General features: G+C 37.4%; 1 protein-coding gene across 1 annotated transcript; it reads left to right on the plus strand.

Annotated features, from left to right (window-relative positions):
• Nucleotides 1–11,279: 11,279 nt before the first annotated feature.
• Nucleotides 11,280–12,206, plus strand: LOC106145084 (olfactory receptor 5B3). The gene has a single exon (XM_013361276.2). The coding sequence runs from the start codon at nucleotides 11,283–11,285 to the stop codon at nucleotides 12,204–12,206; it is 924 nt and encodes a 307-aa protein (XP_013216730.2). The 5' UTR covers nucleotides 11,280–11,282.
• The last annotated feature ends 12,015 nt before the right edge of the window (nucleotides 12,207–24,221 follow it).

A 24,221-nucleotide genomic window follows, 5' to 3' on the forward strand; every position in this document is an offset into this window, starting at 1 on the left:
CCAGCAATGTGTAATTGTACGCTTTTGTCAACATTTATTGTTAATTATATTCTCGATTGTTGCCATTCTGACTGGAGTAAGATGGAATCTCAGTGTACTTTTAACTTGCAGTTCTCTAATTGATGGAAACATTACATATTTTTTTCATATATTTGTTGACCATTAGTATTTCTTCTGTGAAGTGCCTGTTCAGTTATTGTCCCCTTTACTGGTTGGGTTATTTTATTTTTGGTGTTAAGTTTTTTATTTGAGTTCTTTATAACCTGGAAATAATGTCCTATCTTAGGTAAAGGTGATATTTTCTCCTGTTCTGTAGGCTTTCTCTTCATATCCTTGATTGCTTCCTTAGCTGTGATGATTTTTAATTTGACATCCTCCCATTTATTGATTTTTGATTTTAAGTCTTGTGTCTTAGGAGTCTTGTTAAGGAAGTTAGTTCCTAAGCTGGTTAGAGTGTTGGGCCTACATCTTTTTTCTGGTATTGGCAGGGTTTCTAATCTAACTCTTAAGTCTTTGTTCCACTTTGATTTGAATTTTGTCAATGGTGAGAGATAGCAGTTTAATTTCATTCTACTACGTATGGATTTCCAGTTTTCCTAGCACCATTTATTCAAGAGGCCATCTTTTCTCCAATTTATGTTTTTTGGTGTCTTCGTCTAGCATGAGGTAACTGTATTTATGTGGGTTTCATACTTACTCTTGATATCCCATTTTTAGTTAGCTTTTTCATAGACGTGACCAAAAGACCTGATAAGAAAAATTGAAAAGAAAATTTTGGCTCATGGTTGCAGAGGTTTTAGTCCAGAGATGGCCAACTCCATACCTCTTGGCCCAAAGTGAGGCAGAATATAGTGGCAGAAGGGTATGGTGGAGGAAGCAGCTTAGAACATGGCAATCAGAAAGCAGAAAGAGCTCTCCTTACCAGAGACAAGTTATAAATCCCAAAGGCATGCCCTCAGCGACCGACCGCCTCTAGTCACACCTGTGTAATCAATACCAGTGAATCAGTCATCCACTGATTAGGTCAAGCCTCTCATAATCCAACCATTTCACCTCTGGAAATTTATGCATTGTCTAACACGTGAGCTTTTGGGGGACCCCAACAGCACATAATTTAAAAAAATTAAGTAGGTTAGCAATATAGTATCTGAATACTATGATCTGAAGATCACATACCTAATGATTCATGACAATGGAATAAGAGAGGGAAGAATACCTATGTATACATATGTACACTCACATGGAGAGGCTTTAGATATATACATGTTCATAACAAAATGAGCAGGATAATTAAAATGTTCATGTCTTTTATGGGCTATGTATTCATGATTAGATATTATATAAGTATATCATTAAACTAGCCATTCTGTTATAACCTTGCTTTCAGAAACTACTTCCGCTGGTCATGATTCTTTACTTGGTGGTTGATCTAAGCCTTTATTCCGGAGCATCTGAAATATTAATTGTTCTTCACAGTAGAGTTATTGTCGTCTTCCATTGAACTAAAATCACCAGGAATGATAATGCTAAACCGGTACCTACGGGATCTCTTGTATTCCAGACATGCTCTTTCCTACCTCCCTTATGAAGCAGTAGTCTATTGCCTGCTTTGTAATCAGTATAAATCACGTCAGAACTGTAAATCTTTTCTTTAGTGGATGATTCAGAGACGTGATGAGCCCAAAGGAGTCAAACAGAAAACTCCAAATATAAGGGGGTCCTTGTTGTATCTCCTTCTAAAACATCCTTCCGGCCATTGATACTGCATGATTTTCACCCCTTGATACTTGGAAACATGAATCATAGAGATTTAAGGAAAGATAGCCATATGTTGGATGATGACTTAGAACATACAAAGCCTCCTTGAAAACCCTGCCTAGACCAAGGTAGTGCACCAGTTAGAATTAAAACTGAGACTCCAAAAGGCCATTGGACCATTGTTTCCAGACAACTGCCTCAGGATTTGGGGAAACGATGATGGTAGAGTGGTCGATTCCATGAGCCTGGGCCCATTGCCACACTGCTTTTCTGCTAAGTGAGTTTTTGTTCAAGCCACACAGTGTGGAATAGGCTTCAGTCCTATTCCATGGAAGGTAATTATGATAGAAGCATTATGTTCAGGTTAAGTCAAACCTCTATCCATAGTAATGCCTTTTTCAGTAAGAAAAAATGCCACCCTTCCATGAAGGCAATGATTGAATATAATTAATGCCACCAGATAGCTGACTGGTTACTGCTGGGTACAATGTCATATCAAGAACACAGGCCTAATCTCTGTGCTGACAAATCTGGTACTCAGTGCTCACCGTAGAGAGGTTATCCTCTGTTAGAGGAAGCCTATGAGACTTTTCAAAAGCTCTATCCCTGCTACAAACGGCCATTTGTTCACAAGCCTACTGGACAAGAGCTGAGGTGAATGAGGAAGGGTTAATTTACAGCTACAGAATGAATTACACTTTCCACTTGAATATTCATATCCCTTACCTTCTAGGTTACCCATTTTTAGACATTGCCATTGTACTCAATATTTCAGCATTCAAAAGTTATATCCACACTCTTCTTCCCAGGATTTCTTTCTTACTAATTTTTCAATCATATTTCTCTCATCTCATGCTTTCCAGGCAAACCACATACTAGAACATGGAAACTGATATATTATCATATATCTGTCCATTTCCCCCCACCCTGGAAAAAAATGAAAGAGATGTGCTGCCCAAACTTCTTCCACCAAGTAGAAGTTTCTTTACTGCTCACCAGGGATGTCCCCAATTGTTTTTTTTTTTTAATATTATAGCTATCCAGTTATGAGTGGTGCCTGCATATCATGCAGATCCAACTACAAGGCAGACCCAAATCTTCTATTTTTTTTGTCAATTTATTGCAGTTAATTCCTTATGAGGAAAAGGAGTAGCTGGAGAGAGATGGCATTACAGCAGGAGTAGTGTCCACGACCATTTTGGCCACTTTTCCACGTAAAAGTGGAATAGTTTTGTATTCAGGTCCTGCTTGTTTCTTAGTCATGCATATACTTTTTGTGGTGTGGAAGTATGATATCCCCCCAAAACTCATTTGTGAGGCAATGCAAGATGAGGTGATTAGTTCATGAGAGTTGTAACCTAATCAGTGGCTTACATCACTGATACAGATAAACAGGGTGACAACTGTAGGCAGGTAGGGTGTGGCTGGAGGAGGTAGGTTACTCAAGGCGTGCCTTTGGTGTTTATATTTTGTCCATGATAAGCAGAGAGCTCGCTCTCTCTCTCTCTCTCTCTCTCTCTCTCTCTCTCTCTCTCTCTCTCTCTCTCTCCCTCTCTTCTCTGGAATGCCATGTCCTGAGCTGCATTCCTCTTACCAACCCCTTCTGCCATGATGTTCTACCTCACTTTGAGCCCAGAGCTATTGAGTCAGTTGATCATGGACTAAATCTCTGAAATCACGAGCCAAAACCAAACTTTTCCTTCTCGGTTTTATTCTTGTCATGTCTTTTAGTCACAGCAAAGCAAAGCTGACTAAAGCAGTATCACATCCATTTGATAATGGAGTCCTGTGGTGCATGCCTCATTTTATCACTTGACAGGCCAGACAACACCTGGTTTATGTTAAGCAGCTCAGGTCACCTGGTAACTCTGATGGCCTGTGGTTAACTATTTAGTCTCTACAGAACCCTAGTAGCAGATCAAATTCTGTTTGTCAAGAGGACAGTACATCTCCACAAAGAATCACAGGAAGTTCCTCCAAAATCCTAGGACTCTGAACTAAAGTTCACATACAGAGAGTTAAAGTTCCAAACAGCATTCCTACCTGTCATTAGCAATTCAAGGTTCATTGGATCTTTTGGGAGACATGGCTCATGTATCAGCACACTTTGCACAATAACCCGGAACTATTGGAGAGACTTCTCTTGTTTCAATCTCTACTCAAAACTAGGAGATTTACAGATCACTTGGTATATGGGCAGGGATAATACACACAAAGAAAGAACAGAACAGAATGCCTCCAAGTTCCAAGCAGTGTTACTGGGTGATATGCCTCTTCTTTGCTGAAAGTTGTGCAGGATATAGCACTTTATTCTTTATTAGAAGGAATATCTAAACATGTTCTACATTATTGAACTTCTACCTATTCATTGAGGTACAAGGTCAACACTATTTTTTTGCATTTATTTCCCATATCTTGGTATTGAAGTACCTTACTAATAATACTAGAGTATTTGTTACTTCTTGCCCACAAGGCCCAATCACCATAATGTCGTCAATGTGACAGACAAGTGTGATATCCTCTGCAAGGAAAGGTGATCAAGTTCCCTTGAGGATTGAATTACCACATGGGCCTGAGGAGATGAGGAGGAGGACAAGAAAGTCAATTTCTTGTCTTGCCAGCTGAAAGCAAATGATGTCTGGTGGTCCTCATTAACAAGGAGGATAAATTTTTTTTTCACAGATCAAAATAGGTGCATCCCAAATATCAAGGACATGTAAATTACTCAAACAATGAAAGGGCTTCTGTTAATGTAGCTGCCATTTGAGTCTACATCTGATTTAACTTTGCATAATTCACTTTTATTCTCAAAGGTTCCTCTATTTTCTCCAAAGATTGAATTGCTGTTAATGGCTAGGTAGACAACATATCAAAAACACATCTTTAGAGTCCTAAATGGTTGTACCAATCACAGAAATTCCTCCAGAAATATGCTTTGAGTTTAGTCATTGATTTTAGTTTACTCTTTCTTAGGAAGAGGCATTTATGTATTTGTCTCCCCTTGGCATCTCCTACCATAATCACCATCACTTTTCTTTTTTTAAAAATTTATATATGACAGCAGAATGCATTACAATTCTTATTACACATATAGAGCACAATTTTTCATATCTATGGTTGTATAAACAGTATATTCACACCAATTTGTGTCTTCATACATGTACTTTGGATAATAATATCCATCACTTTCCACCATCATTTCTAACCCCAAGCCCTGGCTTATTCTAGTTGCTAAGTATGAATACTCGAATTGTGCATTTGGGATTATAGAAATAGCCACAGAATGGGATTGGAGATCTAAGTAGTCCACTGTGAAATTGACTTGACCTTAAATTCCAATGGTAGCCCCACCTCCATAAGGTCCTCCTCTTATTGGTGTGATGTGGGGATGTTTGGGGGCTTCTAGAATTAGTGGTAGTTTAGAATCATTGTTTTTTTTTAAGTTGTTGATGGGCCTTTATTTTATTCATTTATTTATATGGGTGCTGAGAATTAAACCCCGTGCTTCACACATGCAATGCAAGTGCTCTCCACTGAGCCACAACCCTACTCTTAGAATCATTGTTGAGTACTCTCTAAAAAGTGTAGTTATTTTTGTTACCAGACTAAGAGTTACCCCAATTTTAAAAAATCATTGAAAATTTGTGCAAGGCTAGGACAACATTTTAACAGTCTAATTTTAACCCATTTCCTGGGATGCATGGTCTACAAACTTCCTCAAATGGAACTTGATTCATAAGTTGTTACTCTCTAGTGCTAAGATTCAGGTCAATTTTTTTTTCAATTGATCTAGACATTCTAGATCAATGCACAACCAATCAGAATTTGGTAGGTTTAATTTCTATTTTACTCCAGGAATAACATGATCATCTTGAAAATACCATGAGAATGCATAGCACATATTATTCTTACTTCCAATTTGAATCTGCTGTTACAGTAATCACACCCACATTGGCTTTGCCAGTTGTGTGCTGACAGCCTCTGCCATGTTGGGACTCAATTACTTTGATTATTTTAAAGTTTCTCAATTCAGTGGCCTTGTATCTTATTTTAAGATCTGGTTTACAGGTAAGTGTGATCACAGAGCTATTCAATAATGTTTGGGTTCCCTCTCACAAATATTTCTTCTTCTAGCTGTGGTAAAAGGTATACTTCTCACCCATTCCATAGAGGTTAATCATATTCAAAATAACAAATTCACTCTGCCATTCCAATTTTCCTAAGGCTTTGAACACCATCTTCTACAGTAAGCCAAAGTATGACATGGATTTCATATTGTTGCCATCTTTTGTTATCTTTTCAGCAAGCCAACCAACCAACCAACCAACCAACCAACCAAATTATTGAAGCCTTTCCTCACTCTCTGAAATAAAACCTTTAATGAAGAATCTCTGCTTTTTGGGCAGAGCAATGTTTAGGGGTGAAAAGTGATTGATTGTGAAGGGTTGGATTGATTCATTGGTGAATTCATAGCTGAATGGGCTACAAGAAGCTGGAGCCCATCTGGAGGATATACATCACTTTGGGCATGAAGGGAATATCTTCTCCTGGGTCTCAGTCATTCTCTATTTTTCTCCCTCTCTTTCTCTGCCTTCTGGATGCCATAAGGTGAGCAACTTTCCTCCACCATGGCCTTAAAATGCATTACCTACTTAAATGTAATCTCTGAAATTATGGAGTTACTATAAGAAAACATAGGGGAGATGCTTCAAGACATTGGAAAGGGAAAAGATTTTGATGTGGAGCAAAGCACAGAAAAGAAAAGCAAAGTAGAGAAATAAAATTATATAACATTTAAAAAGCATCTGCAGGGAGAAAGAAACAAAAATAAACATTAAGAAAAAACCTACAGAATGGGGAAATATAAAAACTATAAATCTGAATAGGGGTTTATATCCAGAATATAAAACTAACTTCAAAATGAATAGCAAAACCTTTGAAAAGTGGTCAATAGATCTAAGTAGGCATTTCTCAAACAAAACAATACAAAACAAAACAAAATCAAGACATACAAATGGCTAACTGGTATATGAAAAATTCTTAATTTAACTATTCATTTAGGAAATGAAAATAAAAATCTCAATGAGACATTGCCTTACCACAGAAAGAATGGCTTTATCCAAAGAATAATGTGGTAGCATGGATGTGCAGAAAAGCTGGATGCATGTTAGCATAGTCATTGTGGAAGACTATATGGAAGTTTCTCATAAAATTAAGAATAGAACTACCATATGATTTAGTAATTCCCCTACTGAGGGCAAAGTCAAATAAATGGAATTTATGTCAAAGAAACATTTGTACTTCCATGTTCATGCAGTATTATTCCCAGTAGCTAAAGAATGGAAACATACTAAGTGTATATCAACTGATGACAAACAAATGTGGTACTTAAATACCACAGAATACTACTCGGTTATAGAAAAGAATGAAGCCCAAACATTGTGTCAGGATTGACTGAATCTGGGATCATTGTATTAAGTGAAAAAAAAAATCCAGATTAAAATATAATTAATGAATAGTATCATCCATGTGTGGAGTCTTGAAAGTGGATCTTAATGAAATTGAGAATTGAATAGTCTTTACCAGAGGATGGATGGAGTAGGGGGTGAGAGGGAGTGGGAGGGAGAGGTTGACATTGGGTACTAATCTACAGTTATGTCATGCAGGAAGTTCTGGTGTGCCATTGCACAGTAGATAACTGCACATAACACGTATGGACTACTCACTTCAAAAAGAGAAGAGATGATTTCTAAAGTTTTCACCATAAAAAAAGATCTTTGAGGACCTCAACATGTTTAACCTAATTGAAACATTGTATAATATGTGTATGTATAGAAAAATCTCCTGGTGCCTAATCAATATGTATGATTTTTAGGTTTTCATTTATAGGTTAGAACTAAATTTAAAGTCAAAATAACCAGCTTGATCCCTACAGGCAGGTTAATTGCTTTTCAGGCAAGCAGGATGAGGAGCCTTTGACTGTCTCATGGGGAAAATCTCCAGAGGTCTCCAAGTCTGTATAAGGTCTCCATGTAGGAGCCTCTGAAATCCCAGTGACTCCATGTTACATTGTTTCAGAGGGAAGACCTGCATGCCATGCCCAACTGGTCATTGTTTATTCATCTGAAGGGTAATATTGTTATTCTTGTGGCCTGAGGATTTGCTATGACCCCTCAGCCCTGATCAGGGGAAACTCTCAGATAACAGGCTCTATGATTAATCTTTGAATAAGAGTAACTGTGTGATATACTAATAAACCTGGCTTAATTCTTATTTATAGACACTAACTATAAACCATGAAGGAGAAGTAGTTTTATATCTATTTTATATAGGAAGAGGTAAGAGATTATTCATAAGAAACAAAGAATTTATGATCGTTGCTAATTATCTTTCAAATTTTTGCTAGTGCATTGGAGTTATACATATTATTGGGGTTCATTTTGGCATGATTATACAAGCATGGAATATAGTTTTCTCCAATTCAGTCCCCAGTTCTTCCCTTTCCCTTCCCTGTTCCTTACCTCTCCTCTGCTGGTCTTCCTTCTATTTATTTATAATTTTTAAAATAAGAGCTGATAGATGTCCATAAAGGTGGAATGCGCTGTGGCATATTCACGTGTACACAGCATAATTTGGTCTGCTTTGTTGCACTGTTCCTCCCTTACTTATCTCTCCTCATGTTTTCCTGCCTTAGGAAATTCAGAACCTTTGCTCACTGCTGGGAAGAGACCCCCTGTGTCAGCACTTGTGGAATTTTCCATTGCTGATTTTCTAATTTCATACCCACTACTCTGGGCTGGCTGTTCTTTCACTTCCAGCAAAGAGGTAAGCTCTGTATTCCCTAAACATTCCAGTGAGAAGTGAAAGCCAGGCAGAAGCAGCGGGCTATCTGCTATGGGTTATTTGAAAGGAGAAAGAAATGTTCTCAGAATGTTTCTAAAAACGAAGGTGAATCTATGAATAAACGTTTATCACAGGGACATTAATGATTCATAGGACAAATCTTGCTTCTTTCCTCTAAAATGTGAACAAAAATAAGATATGATGCTTTGATTGATTACTGTTTATCTTGTTCATTTTATATTTGGATCTCATAGAAGGCCAAAAAAAAAAATTCCACAGACACAAAATCGTGAATTGATCCTTCTTTAAACTATAAAAGGATGCTAAAGGTATCAACATGCTCTGAACTGCATTTAACCCTTTCACCATTATCTCATGCTTATTATAAGGAGGTGACTTTAACTCCTGAGCCTGCATTTTTCTCATGCTCTGTATGATTGTACAGCATTCCTTATCACATCCTCAGTTTCCTTAATGATAAAATAATAATAGAACCTACTTTACACATACATACACATTCCACACTTGTATATAAATCCCTTATCATTTGTTGTAGTACTTAGTGTATGCTAAAAGTGATTAAAAATTGTTAGAACTGGCAACCATAGCCAGGTACAGTGACGCACACATGTAATCCCAGTGACTTGGGAGGCTGAGGCAGGAGGATCGCGAATTCAAAGCCAGCTTCAGCAAAAGTGAAGTGCTAAGCAACTCAGTGAGACCCTGTCTCCAAATAAAATACAAAATAGGGCTGGGGATATGGCTCAGTCATCGAGTGACTCTGAGTTCAATCCCTGGTACTGCTTCCCCCGACAAAAAACAAATAAACAAAAAACTAGCAACCATGATGTGTTCATGGGGCAGGAGTTCAAATGAAGTTGCCACGTGTTTAGGAGACAATTAGCAGGAATAAGAGTTTTAGATGGATATCTTTTCAAAGGTTCAATTTTAAAAATAAAATTGAGTACTATTTATATCCAAGGACAGATTCAAATACAACATTTTACAATATGGCTCTTGCCACTAAAACACATCTGTGAGCTAATAAACTGAGATCCTGGGTCTCAGTGATTTTGTTATGGAATGACAATTAATAGAGAAAATAATGAGTTTTAAGAAAAATGGATTCTTTCAACCAAACTAAAATATGGATTTTAAGGAAGCAAATTTTAATAAATTTTCCCTTATAGAATTGCAGGAACAGCAATCCTGTGGTTGGAGTAATAACAGACTGAGAAACACTGGCATGTGCAGAAAATCTCTGAGTCCATAGTAGGAAAAAAGGTAAATTGGAATAAAAACTTAAAAGACTTCAAACTCATCCAGGACCAATGGCCTTTGTGTTAGTATCCATCTTGATTTAAAAAAAATCCTTCCAATAATAAAAACATAGTTACCAGAACTCATCAGGCTGTGCTTAATACCCTGTGTCTTATTGCTCTTTATGTGTCATCTTATTTAATTCTCACAATTGGACATTAGAGTTGCTATCATTGCTGTCTTCACATTGTCGATGGAAAGCTGATGTTCAGAGGAGGTAGGTTAGGACCAGTCTCTGTTGGGTTGTAAACAGTGGGTCTGATTTGTGCCTGCCAGGAATCTAGGTTCCATGTGAGTCGTCTGATGACATGTCTGCATTCAGAATCACCTCTGCAGGCCGGGCATGCTCCATCCACCCCAGATATCCCAGCACAGCTTACACATATAGAGATGTCATATTTGTCGAGAATTAAACTCTTCAACCAAATTAGAATTTATGATTTTAGCCACATCATAGCCAACATGAATAGATATGCAGGTGACATTAAGCATGCAAGTGTGTGTGGTGGGGTTAATGTGCAATTCAGATTGTTGGTTCATTCAGAACCATTTTGTGATTGAAACAATTTTCATTCACTGAAGAATTTTTATTCAATGTTATGGATTTTTATTTACTTGTTTGTGTACCATCCAGTGAGAGTCAAATATGGAGAAGAAGATGAATCTGTCACCTAATCTATCACTTAATTCTCCAAGGAAACCTCAAACACTGAGGTTAAACCAAGCAGACCAGGGATTTTGCAAATTGAGTCAATTCCAATGGATTTAAATTCAGTGTAGATCATTATACATAGAAACCACTCATTATGGGTTACAGGCTGGTCTGGTCCAGAGCAGAGTGAGCAAACATTCTTGTGTGAATATATTCTTATTCACACAATATTCTTGTGTGAATAAGAAATTTCTCAACCTTGTATGCTTCATAGTTTACATGAGTGTAACAAGTAACCAAACTCAAAATCCTGGTGATAGAAGATCATGAAGACACGTACAATGTACCTAAAGCAGTTCTTGGCAGGTGATTAACAAAAATCAGGAGAAGAGCACAGGCAGACAGACACCTCCAGACAAGTCCTTTTGGTCAAGTATTAAATTGTGGATGGATCAGTATAAAAATAGTAAAATAGGGTAAACTATTCATTATGATTCCTGAGATTCCAAAGTGGATAACCCTGTCTATCACTGACACACCAAATTTGGTTACAAGTCCACACGTTTTCTGGAGAATCTTGAAGTACATGTTATTGCTACAAAGGAAGAATATATATTATAGTTTCTGATATAATTTCATTTCTTTAACATTTGATTCCCTTTTTTTTTCTTAAGGCTGTAAAACAACTAGAGATTCTCCTATAACATTGATGGAGAATGGGACAGAAGTGACACACTTCATCCTGCTGGGACTGACCAAGGATCCAGGTCTGCAGCTTCCCCTCTTTGTGACTTTCCTCTTTATCTACTCTATCACTCTGGCTGGGAACCTGGGGATGATCCTGCTGATCCTCCTGGACTCCCGTCTCCACACTCCCATGTACTTTTTCCTGGGCAACCTGTCGCTGGTGGACTTGTGCTACTCTTCAGCTGTCACTCCCACAGTCATGGGAGGGCTCCTTCCTGGAGACGAGGTCATCTCCTATGGTGCTTGTGCTGCTCAGATGTTCTTTTTTGTAGCCTTTGCTACTGTGGAAAATTTCCTGCTGTCCTCAATGGCCTATGATCGCTATGCAGCAGTGTGCAAGCCCCTGCACTACACCACCACCATGACAACTAGTGTGTGTACTGGGCTGATCGTAGGCTGCTATGTCTGTGGCTTTTTGACTGCCATAGTCTGCACGGGGAACACGTTCATTCTCTCTTTCTGCAAGTCCAATGTGGTCCATCATTTTTTCTGCGATATTCCAGCAGTTATGGCTGTATCTTGCTCTGATAGACAGGTCAATGAGTTGATTCTTATTTATGTAGCCAGCTTCAATATTTTTGTTGCTCTCCTTGTTATCTTAATATCCTATGTGTTGATTTTTATCACCATCCTGAAGATGCGCTCAGGTGCAGGACACCGGAAGGCTATGTCCACCTGTGCCTCCCACTTCACTGCCATTTCTATTTTCTATGGTACGATGATCTTCATGTATTTGCAGCCCAGATCCAGCCATTCACTGGATACTGCCAAAATCACATCTGTTTTCTACACTCTGGTCATTCCAATGTTGAACCCTATGGTCTACAGCCTACGGAACAAAGAGGTAAAGAAGGCTTTCACAAAGATTGTCTTGGAGGGCAAATAGCCTTTAGGAGTGTGATATTGCTTTTTAAATGATCACATTCCCGTCAAGCCTTCTCCATTTTGGTAGACATAATGAAGTTTCTGAAATGATACCCTCAGCTTCAGGAGACTGTAATTTATAAAAAAAATAGAAAGAGACATTATATTCAGAATCTGATACCTGAATGAAAATATCTCTGATAGCTTGTGATCAGCTTGTCTGAAGTCTTATTATATATTGATAATTGTGTCATGACCCTCGCAATTTTTTACCCCATGTCCATACTAATATATCTGGAAGTGCATCTAGATATCCATGATTAGAAGATGTGTACACACGCACATGAATGTGGTAAATTTGTCAAAATCAAGTGTAATATGTTTATTGGTGGTGACTAATTTATTTGTTAATTTTTTTCAATTAAAGGCTATCTGGGTAGCCAGTAAAACATTTCCCTGTGTGTTTTTGTGAATATGTTTCAAAAGAGAGTCCTATTTTGGGCAGTATACTTAGCAGAGAGGAGCATAGATCTCTCATCAATGTGAGTACACATCATCCAATCCATTGAAGGCTCACCTGAACAGAACAAATAGCAAACTTTCTCTCTCTTTCTCTTTCTGTTTTCTTCACTTGGGACCCACATCCTCTTGCTCTTGATATCAGAGCCCCTTGCTCTCAGACCTCTGGTCTCCATAGTTACAATAGTTGTGCCCCATCCCTCTCTCTCTGGTTCTCACCATGCAGATCGCAGGGCACGGCCTGTCGTGGTTTCCACAAGCACACGGTCCCACAGCCAGAGTATACTTCCACTCGTACGTACACTCACATCCTTTGATTCCCTCCCTGGAGAACTCTGACTACCAGACCAGTGTTTAATGATCCTAAATCAATGCTTAATCTTGTAGTAGAATAAAAATTCATATCTAATATTTCCAAATATCTTTCATTACTAGTCCAAGCATGCTAATTTATGAAAAAAGGATGATATATTATTGAATGAAAGTGTGTCCTATTCATTACACATTTTAACAAGAGATACATAATCCTGGCATCTCCTATGAATTGATATTTCTGATTGAGTCATTCAATACAACTAAGATGTTTATGTTTAAATTTTCTAAGAGGTAAGGTGTCCAGAGGACCAGAAAAATCAGGAAAATTAAAAGTATTTTCATGTAGTCATTTATTAATTCCATTTTACAGAGTACTTAAAAATTATACTAAGAAGCTAGTAATGTCTATTTTTGTAGAATCTTTGAACTGTTGATATTGTGTGTATTTTTCTTTAGTTGAGTTATACTCTCTCTTCTCACTCCCCAGCCTTTTCTTCACTTCTTTCCCATTGCTTTCTTTGCTATCTCTCCACAGCTCCAAATATGCTCCGGCCTCAGGGCCTTTACACTTGCTGTTCCTTTTTTGGAATACTCTTTCTTCTCTCAAGTATTTGCAGAAATGTTACCTTGTCATAGAGTCCTTCTATGAATATTTTCTGCTGACCACTTTAGGGTGTCCCCTCAACCTAAATCATTTTTCACAGTTCTTATCAAGCCCTATCTAGAATATTATTGCTTACTTGGTTTTTTTACCATCCCCAGTTGGAGTGTAAACTTCATGAAACATTGATTTTTGTGGTTTACTTACAATATGATCATCAGCACCTGAGTAGATGTCCTGTTTCATAGTATATTCTAGTTAATATTGTTCAATAAATGAGCTCAATAATTCCTTTTTTAATGTAATTGCACCAATTATATTGACTTTTGAAACACTGGTGTTAGTATGTCTTGGCATGCGAGAAACCTGGATATACCTGCGGTGTATTTATAGAGACATAAATAATTTTCTCTTTTGCTGGAACATTTTTTCAACATTCTTACTAAGTTCTCACAATTCTTTTATTTTTTAACCTATTTTTATTGGTGCATTATACTTATACATAATGATAGAATTTGTCGTTACATATTCCTACTGGACACAATTTAACAATATAATTTGACTATTATCTCTCCCCAGAACTTCTCCCTCCACTGCTGTCTCCCTCCCCTTCATCCCTTTTCTCTACTGATCTCCTTTTGATTTTATTGAGTTCCACCCTCACCTTTCTTTTCTTTTTTCCCTCCATAGTTTCTGCATATGAGAGAAAACATACTACCCTTGACTCTCTGAATTGAACTTATTTCACTTAATATGATGGTCTCTGGTTCCATCCATTTTTCTGCAAATGACATAATTTTCTTTTTCTTTGTGACTAAATAAAACTCCCTGGTGTATAAATATATACATCACATTTTCTTTATCCATTCATCCATTGATGGACATCTACCCTGGTTCCATGGTTTGGTCACACTCTTTGCTTTAAGAAAATAGGATTGTTTGAAAATCCTATTGTGGGACAGATAATTTCCAACCATCTCATAATTTGTCCTTAGAACTTATGTTTCATTGGATGGTAAATAACACATCAAATAAGTTATATTTAGGAAATCATGCAAATAACTTTAAATATGGGACTATTTAAATGCTTTATATCTGGTTATATTTTTAAATTATTTCATACATACCAATGTACAATTAACTAAAAGGATCCTAACATTGGTGTGAATAGGTACAAGCAATATTATTTTTTAGCTGTAAACATAATATCCCTTAAAAATTCTAGTACAAAGCACTATATCAATGCACTTAACTCTGCCCCTCAGGGAGCTCAATATCATTCAAGCGTAAGCACATCAGTGTGCCTGCATGTGTCATTTCTTATCACTGTATAGTAGGGGGCTTTAACGTCATTGGGACTGAATGTGCAAAGAAGACCATGCTGGTACCTGTGACAAACATTTACTTCTGAATGTGTGGTGATATTTCTCCTTTTGGATTTATTTCTAATTATTATTTTAATGATCATTGAATTTTAGAATGATTTGGGGTTTATGGAAAAGTTTCAAAGATGGCACAATATGTGATTTACAAATCATATTCTGGCAGGTTTGATAGTGACCCTCCTCCAAACATTCATATGCTAATTACTGAAACCTTCCAATGTTAATCTCTGTGGCAAAGAAGGACTGTGCAGATACCATCAGGTAAAGAATTTCAAGAGTGAGACAAGAGATCATCAGAAATACCCTAGTGAGCTTCATAATCAATGTATCCTCATAAACGGAAATCAGAAAGACTTCATCATAGAGAAAGAGGAGTGAGTCTTGGGACTGCACCATCTGCCTTGATGTGATGGGATCCTAAGCCATGGGTCCTGGAGGTCAGCAGAGAATGCAGGAGGCATAAAAATGAAGTGTCCTCTAGAGATTATAAGAGACAATGGCTCTGACACCCTGTTCAGTGACACTGATTTCAGACTTCTGACTTTCAGTCCAGCAAAACAACCAATGTGAGCTGTTGTCAGCCTCCAGGTTTGCAGTAACATGTTACAGCAGTCGAAGGAAACGAACATAAACACACGCCTGCGTTTCTTCTCATCATAATCATCTATTATATTCGTGTGTGTTTGTAAAAAATCAAAATGAACCCATCTGTTCCTGGGCTTTTCTTTGTTGAAAAGAACAAGAACACTTTTCGTAGGGTATTCAGATTTTCTCTTTTTTGAGACAGTTTTTGTAGTGTGTGTCTTTCAAGGAATTTGTATTTTATCTATGTTATCCAATATCTTAGTGTAAATTTATTAATATTATTCTGCTATAATCATTTTTATTTCCATAAGGTCAATAGCTATATTCTCACGTTAATTGATAATTTTGTAATTGGAGTTTACTCTTTTTTATTTTTACTTTTACTTTTTCATTTTTATTTGTTCTAATTAGTCATACATGACAGCCGAATGCATTTTGATTCATTGTGCACAAATGGAGCACAACTTTTCATTTCTCTGTGTTTTGTACACAGCTCTACTCTTTTCTTAGAGTTGGAAAATTTGTCTTCTAGGGTCATCTTTCCACAGAGTCAACTTTTGCTTTTATTGATTTTCTCTATTCTTATCCTAAGTTATATTTTGTTTTCATTGCTACAATCTTTATTTTCTTCCTTCTGCGACTTTCAATTTAAGTTTTCACTTTTTTCTCTCCTGCTACCAGCGCAGGCGATGGAAGCTGGGTTCCCCTGGGTGGAGTGGGCTGGATGAGAAATACAGTGAAAAAAAATCATACAACACAGAAACTAATTGTGAAGAGCTGGGCAGGATGGCTCTTCCACCTTAATGGTCTACCTTCTATGCTGGAAAGAGAGTGAGAGCCAGCATTTGCTTTATTTATGTGGGGGAACTTCAAAGGCTTTCTAAAACAGAATGTCCTTAGCCAATTAAGGTAGGAGGTGAGCTGTCCAGTTTCCAATGGGTCAAGCCCAACTCTGGAGTTAGGAGATCAGTTTTCCTAGCCAAGTGGAGACAGAGGTCATGTGTATTGTATAATCCATTAAGTGGGAAGAGCCACAACATAGTTTGCAAGGCCAAACCAAAATCTCCTTGACTCCAAGGCCAAAGACGCTCTGATGGTTCAGGGTTGCCCCCCCGACACTTTTTAGTATTGTGTCCTTAAAGTTTAAAGGTAGGTTAGTCTCCCTATTTACCTCTCTTATTGTTTCTCTTGCTGAGAAAAAACTTCTTAATTTGAGTAAGTCCCATTTGTTGATTCTTGTTATTAACTCTTGTGCTATGGGTGTCCTATTAAGGAATTTGGAGCCCGACCCCACAATATGTAGATCGGAGCCAACTTTTTCTTCTATCAGACGCAGAGTCTCTGATTTGATATCAATCTCCTTGATCCATTTTGAGTTAACGTTTGTGCATGGCGAGAGAAAGGGATTCAGTTTCATTTTGTTGCATATGGATTTCCAGTTTTCCCAACACCATTTGTTGAAGATGCTATCCTTCCTCCATTGAGTGCTTTTAGCCCCTTTATCAAATATAAGATAGTTGTAACTTTGTGGATTAGTCTCTGTGTCCTCTATTCTGTACCATTGGTCCACCCGCCTGTTTTGGTACCAGTACCATGCTGTTTTTGTCACTATTGCTCTGTAATATAGTTTGAAATCTGGTATCGCTATACCGCCTGATTCACACTTCCTGCTTAGAATTGCTTTTGCTATTCTGGGTCTTTTATTTTTCCATATGAATTTCATGATTGCTTTATCTATTTCTACAAGAAATGCCATTGGCATTTTGATTGGCATTGCATTAAACCTATAGAGAACTTTTGGTTATATTGCCATTTTGATAATGTTAGTTCTGCCTATCCATGGACAGGGTACATTTTTCCATCTTCTAAGATCTTCTACTTCTCTCTTTAGAGTTCTGTAGTTTTCATCGTATAAATCTTTCACCTCTTTTGTTAGGTTGATTCCCAAGTATTTTATTTTTTTGAGGATATTGTGAATGGAGTGTTTTTCCTCATTTCCTTTTCAGAAGTTTTGTCGCTGATATACAGAAATGCCTTTGATTTATGCGTGTTGATTTTATATCCTGCCACTTTGCTGAATTCATTTATTAGTTCTAGTAGTTTCTTTGTAGACCCTTTTGGGTCTTCTAGGTATAGAATCATGTCATCTGCAAATAGTGATAATTTAAGTTCTTCTTTTCCTATTTTTATGCCTTTAATTTCTTTCGTCTGTCTAATTGCTCTGGCCAGTGTTTCGAGAACTATATTGAATAGAAGTGGTGATAGAGGGCATCCCTGTCTTGTTCCAGATTTTAGAGGGAATTGCATGAGTTTTCTTCACATTGTATTATTCAGGATTATCTATTGAAACAGAACTAATAAGGTGTGTGTATCTGTATCTATGTGTTCATGTATTTGTATAGAGAGAGTGAGAGTGAGACAGACAGAGAGAGACAGGGAGATTTACTACTAGAAATCGACTCATGCAATCATGGATGTTGGCAAGTTCAAACTGCGTGTGTGTGGCCAGCGTCTCCAGGAGAACTGATGGAGCAACAGTTCCCAGTCTGGAGGCCACAACATGGAACCCAGAGAGAGCAGCTGATGCAATTAGGCTAAAGGGGTTCTGTTGGAGAGTTTCTTCTCACTCAGGGAACCAGTGTCCATATTATATTCAGGTCTTTAATTGATTGATGAGGCTCATTCATAGTACTGAGGTCCACCTGCCCCAGGTAGTATTCACTGATTTAAATGTTAATAACATCCAGCAATACCTATTGTGTTTTCTGCTTTTCATTTATGTGACAAAATACCTGAGAAAATCAACTTAAGAAAAGGTTTATTCTGGCTCATGGTTTCAGAGGTTTCTGTCCGTTGGGTTGCCTTTAATTTGTCTGGTCTTGTGGTGAGGCAGTACCTTGTAGTAGAACAAAGCTGCTGTCCTCATGATGGCCAGGAAGGAGTGGGGGGTACTGAGGAAAACTATATGCTTCAAAGACATGCCCCGACTGACAAACCTCTTCCAGCTAGGTACGCTCCACCTCCTGAGGTTCCTCCCTATGCCCCACCCACAAGCCAGGAACCAAGCCTTCAGCACAGAATCCTTTGGAAGACTTTCCACATCCAAACAATAACAATTACCGAGTTGACTTTCATTGTAAAAGGAAAAAATCTTTCACTTCTTTGCTTAAATTTATTACTTGGGTATTTTAATTTGTAACTAATGTAAATGGGATTGTTTTCTTGATCACTTAAAGAAAAAAAAAACAATGAAAGTGACAAAATGTTTGATGAGAACAGGACCAAAAAAATCAAGATACATTTTATGTTCAAGGATTGAAAGAATCCATATTGTTAAATAGTCCATCTTACCCAAATCAGTCTACAGAATCAGGGCAAATTCTTTTGAAACACCAATGACGCCGGGTGTGGTGACACATGCCTGTAATCCCAGCAGCTCAGGAGGCTGAGGCAGGAGGACTGCAAGTCCAGCCTCAGCAACAGTGAAGTGCTAAGCCACTCAGTGAGGCCCTGTCTCTAAGTAAAATACAAAGTTGGGCTGGAGATGAGGCTCAGTGGTTGAGTTCCCCTGAGTTCAATCCCTGGTACCCAGACAAAATACCAATGACGTTCTTCAAAGAACTAAAACAACAGCAAATTCTAAAAATTTAATAGAATGAGAAAAAAAATACGCAAACCATCTTGAGCAAAAACATCAAAGCAAGAGGCATTAAACTACCTCACTGCAAAATACTGTACAAAGTAGTACTCGAACAACATGGTAATAGCATAAATGCAGATATGTAGACTGGGGAAATGAAACAGAAGAGCCTAGAAGTAAACCACACATTTTCAGCGAACTGATTTTTGACAAGGTGCTGAAACCAATGACTGGGGAAAGCAGTCGTTTCAATAAATGGAACCGGAAAAATTGTCTACCCCATACACAATGATGAAGCTAGACCAGGACTAAACTAATGGTTTCAAAAGATCAACTCAATATGCATGAAATATTTACATGTAAGGCCTGAAACAATGGCATTATTTGAATAAAAACAAACAGCAGATATGCTTCAATACCTTGAAAGGGGCAAATATCTTTTGGGAGAAGAAATGCATAGGAAACATAAGCAAAACAGACAAAGGGAATTGTATAAAGAAAAAACTTCTACAAAGTAAAAGTCAACATATTGAAGAGACAAACTACATGATGAATGAAAATATTTCAAAACAATACATCTGACAAGGGTTGATATCTATAATACAAAACCAACTCCAAATCTCAAAAGGGGGGAAAAAGAAAACAAAGGCAAGAAAGAAGGAAAACAATCCTATTAACAACAGCAATGGACTTCAATTGACATTTCTAAAGAAGAGACATACATATAAATGGCCGAGTGGTTCATGAAAAAACACTCCACATCACTAATCATCAAGGAAATTCATGTTTATATCACAGTACACCTGGCATGGTGCACAAACCTGTAATCCCAGCAGCTCTGGAGGCTGAGGCAGGAGGATTGCAAGTTCAAAGCCAGCCTCAGCAGTTCAGCAAGGGCCTAAGCACCTTAGCAAGACCCTATGTCAAAATAAAAAAAAGGGTTGGAGATGTGGTTCAGTGGTTGAGTGCCTCTGGGTTCAGTCCCTGGCACCAAAGAAACAAAAATAAAATCACCTCACAGTAGTAGAATGGCTTTATCGTAAAGAACCGAGATAACTGGTGCTAACAAGTTCTGGAGAAGGGGAATCTTGCACATTGTTGTTGGGAAGGTACATTAGCACAGCCAGGATAGAAAGCTGTATGGAGGTTCCTCATAAAACTAAGAATAGAGCTATCACATGATCCTCTAATCTCCCTACTGAGAATAATTCCAAGGAAATGGAATCAGTGTGTCAAAGAGACATCTGCACTCCTGGGTGACTTGCAGAAGCTGAGGAAAGGAAAATAGCCGAGTATACCTCAAATGATGAATAGATAGAACACGGTGCAATTCCACCAAGGATGCTAGTCAGTCATAAAAGAGAATGGAATCCTATCATTTGTGACAATATCATTGTGTTAAGTGAAATAAACCAGGCTAAAAAGACAATTATTGAAAAATCTCCCCCGTGTGTGGAATGTAGAAATTTTGATCTCATTGAAGTTGGGAATTGAATAATGGTTACAAGAGTCTAGAAAGAGTAGGAAGGAAGGAGGAATGGGGAATGATTGACTGTTGAGCCCTAATTCACAGTTATACAGGAGCAAGAAGTTCTCGTGTGCCATTGTGTAATAGAATGACTATGTAATACTTACGTACTGTTTCCTTCAAAAGGGCAAAAGAAAGGAATATTAGTGTTTTTACTATAAGGAAATGACGAGTGTTTGAAGAGACAGCCATTTTTAACCTGATTAAACATTGCACAGTGTATTAACGCATAAAAACATCTCATGGTTTCTCATCCATATAACTTTCATGTTGTCATTTATCAGTTGAAATACATTTCTATATTAAAAATGTACTAACCAGCTGGATCCCTAAAAGGCAGTTTAATTGCTTCTTCCCTGCCAAAGTAGGATCGGGAGCTGTAGTTAGTCTCACAGGAGAAATCTCCAGAGATCTCCAAGTTTCCATAATTCTCTCCAGATCTCCATGTGTTTGCCTCTGAAATCCCAATGCCTCAACTTCACTGTTTGAAAAGGAACACACTACATGCTGTATACCACGGCCATCGGGCACTGTTTTGTCATCTGAATGATCATCATGCTCAGGCCTTCTTTGACCTGAAGATTTGCTATGACCCTCAGCCATGGTCAGGGAAAACACTCATGGTTAGTAATCATATTGGTTGGCTTTTAAATGATACCGTCTTCATTAGAGGCATTGAAGGCCTGTCTTATTTGTTATGAATAGACACTAGCTATGAATTGTGTGAGACAATCTTTCATTTTTATTTTCCTAATAAGTGGCCCTTCCAAGATACAGAAAACGTTGAGTAGATTCTTAACCATTCATGTTAATAGTGTTCTCTTCTTTTCATGCATCTCCTAGAGAAGTTGAAAACTCTGGACTACTACCTGAGAAAGAGATACCCATCTTCTAATAGCATTTATGCAATATTCCATTGTTGGTATTATGATTTAAGATGAGCTATTTTGGATTGACTGATCTTACTACTTCAGTAAACTGGTAAGCTTATATATTCCATAAATGTTTAAGTGAGAAGTATAATTCATGCAAAAGCAGTGGGGTAGCTATACCAAATATGAGTTATTTGGAAAAAAAAGAAGCTTTAAAAATATATGTAAAATGGTGAACAACTCCACAAATTTCTATTATAAGAAATTTGTGATTCATAAAAAAGCATACTTCTTTCCCCCAAACTGAAAATAATAAAAGATGTTGCTTTGGTGGATTATAGGAAGACATTAACTTATTGACTATAGATTTATATCTCATTAGAGGTTAAAATACAAACAACCAACCAAGGATAATGAAATGATTCTTCTTTAAACTGCAAAAGGATTCTAACTGAAATACTGAGGTTTGAACTACATTTGAACTCTTTTACCATTGTCTCACGCTTATTCTCTGATGTGGCTTTAATTGTGAGTCTTGAGTCTTTCTCATAACACACATAATTTAGAGTATCACACAATGTCTCAAATCCTCAGTGTACTTACTGAAGTAAGAGTTGTGTACTATCTACCTTTGACGTGATCACACTAGCATAATTTATTTGTAAATCTCTTACCATTTGCTGTAGAATATAGCACATGCTGAAAGTGATCATGTTTAACATTTTCAACAAAGTATCTTCATGGAGCAGACTTATGGACTGAAGCTGCAAAAGTCTGAGGAAAAAAAAACTGGTAAGGGGTACTAGTTAGTTTTACATAAACATTTTTTTAAATTTTTAATTCAAATAAATAATTGGAAAATATATTTTTACTACTTAAGGACCTATTCAAATAAAATATTGTATAATATTGAACTTGCACCAATATGAAGCTAAAAATAACCCATCAACTGGGAACTTTCAACCCTGGGTCTCTATAATGTTGCTATGGAATGACAGTATGAGAGAAAGAATGTGTTTTAAGAAAAATGGACTCTTTTATTTCAACTAATATATGGATTTCAAGGAAGAAATTTCCAGAAAAATTGACCCACATAGTATTGCAGCAGCAGTACTCATATGCTGGGGCAGAGAAAGACTGAAAAACATTGGGGGGGGGCAGAGAATCTCACTGGTCCTAGCACAGGAACAAAGGCCCTTTGGGAAGAAAGGTTTCAATCCAAACTCCAGACTCAAGCCCTGAATGACAACAAGCATGCTGATCAAACCCACAAAAAGACATGTTCCCGACCCAATAACAACACCATGGCTAGTACCCCTGAGGCTGTGCTCCACTACCTGCACTTTATCCTCCTTTAGATATTACCATCTTTAATTCTCACAGGTAGATCGCATGACTTTTCTTTAATATTAGTTTCACTAAGAAGGTCTCATTAACTTTTTTATCTTGCAGATGGAAACAGGATGCTCAGTGGAGCTGGTCTGGGACCAGTGACTTCTGTGTGATCAATGGTAAGTCCAAAGTGAATTTCTTCTAGGAATCTACGCTCTTTCTCTGCTCCATGAGGTTATATGACTTCTCTCACAATTTCCTCTGCAGGCCAAACATGTTCTCACCATGCTGGTTGTCCTACCACATCTACTATGAATAGAGACATGCCGTGCTGGTTCAAGAGATAAACCCTTCTTCAACATAGGTTAAATTGTATGCTTTCTGCCATCACAGTCAATGTGTGTAGATGCACGCATGATAATAAGCATGAGACTATGGGGAAAAGCTTGGAGTGGAATTCAGATGTTTTTAATTCATTTCAGACCATTCTGTCATTGAAAGAAGGATCATTGAACTTCAGGGTTTTTCTATGCTTCTTTCTTGTACCTCCAGCAAGAGACAAACTTGTAGGGACTCAGTTCATTATGAAATCCCAAACACTGAATTTGAATCAAAGGAGACAAGGCATAATGATAAACTGAGTCAAATTTCAATTTGATTTAAATTCAATATAGCCTGTTACATATAGGAACCAATCAGCATGAGTTAAAGGTTGGTCTGGGACCAGAGCAGAAATTATCAATTAATAATTGTGCAACTATTAATATTTCTCAACATCTGCTGGCAAATATTTACATGAATGTAACAAAAAAATCAAACTCACCACGGAGAGGAGAGTGTGAATGCACATTTACATTTTCCATAGCAGTTCTTAGTGGGTGAGTGATATGGAAACTCACCTTTCACTGAGCCCAGAAGAAGTGAACCAACAGATAGCTTTAGCCACATACATCCTTTTTATTGTTATTAAATATTTTACATCTCAGATAATAAATATGTAAAAATTTAAAATTGGGCTCTGAGTCATTATGATTCCTGATTCCACAGTATGTAACTCTAGACTTTCCTACAGCACTAAATTTGATTTTCAAAAGCCTATGCTTTTTCTGGAAAATCTCAAAGTACAGGTTGTTACTACAATGAAAGAATACAATAAAAGAATAGACCTTGAAGTTACACTTTTCCTCTTCAATTGAAATTCTTTATCATTTTGTGCTTTTTTCCCCTCATAGCTGTAGAAGATCTAGAGATTTTCAGACA

The sequence above is a fragment of the Ictidomys tridecemlineatus genome, chromosome 4 (genome assembly GCF_052094955.1).
Source record: "Ictidomys tridecemlineatus isolate mIctTri1 chromosome 4, mIctTri1.hap1, whole genome shotgun sequence".
Taxonomy (NCBI): Eukaryota; Metazoa; Chordata; class Mammalia; order Rodentia; family Sciuridae; genus Ictidomys; species Ictidomys tridecemlineatus.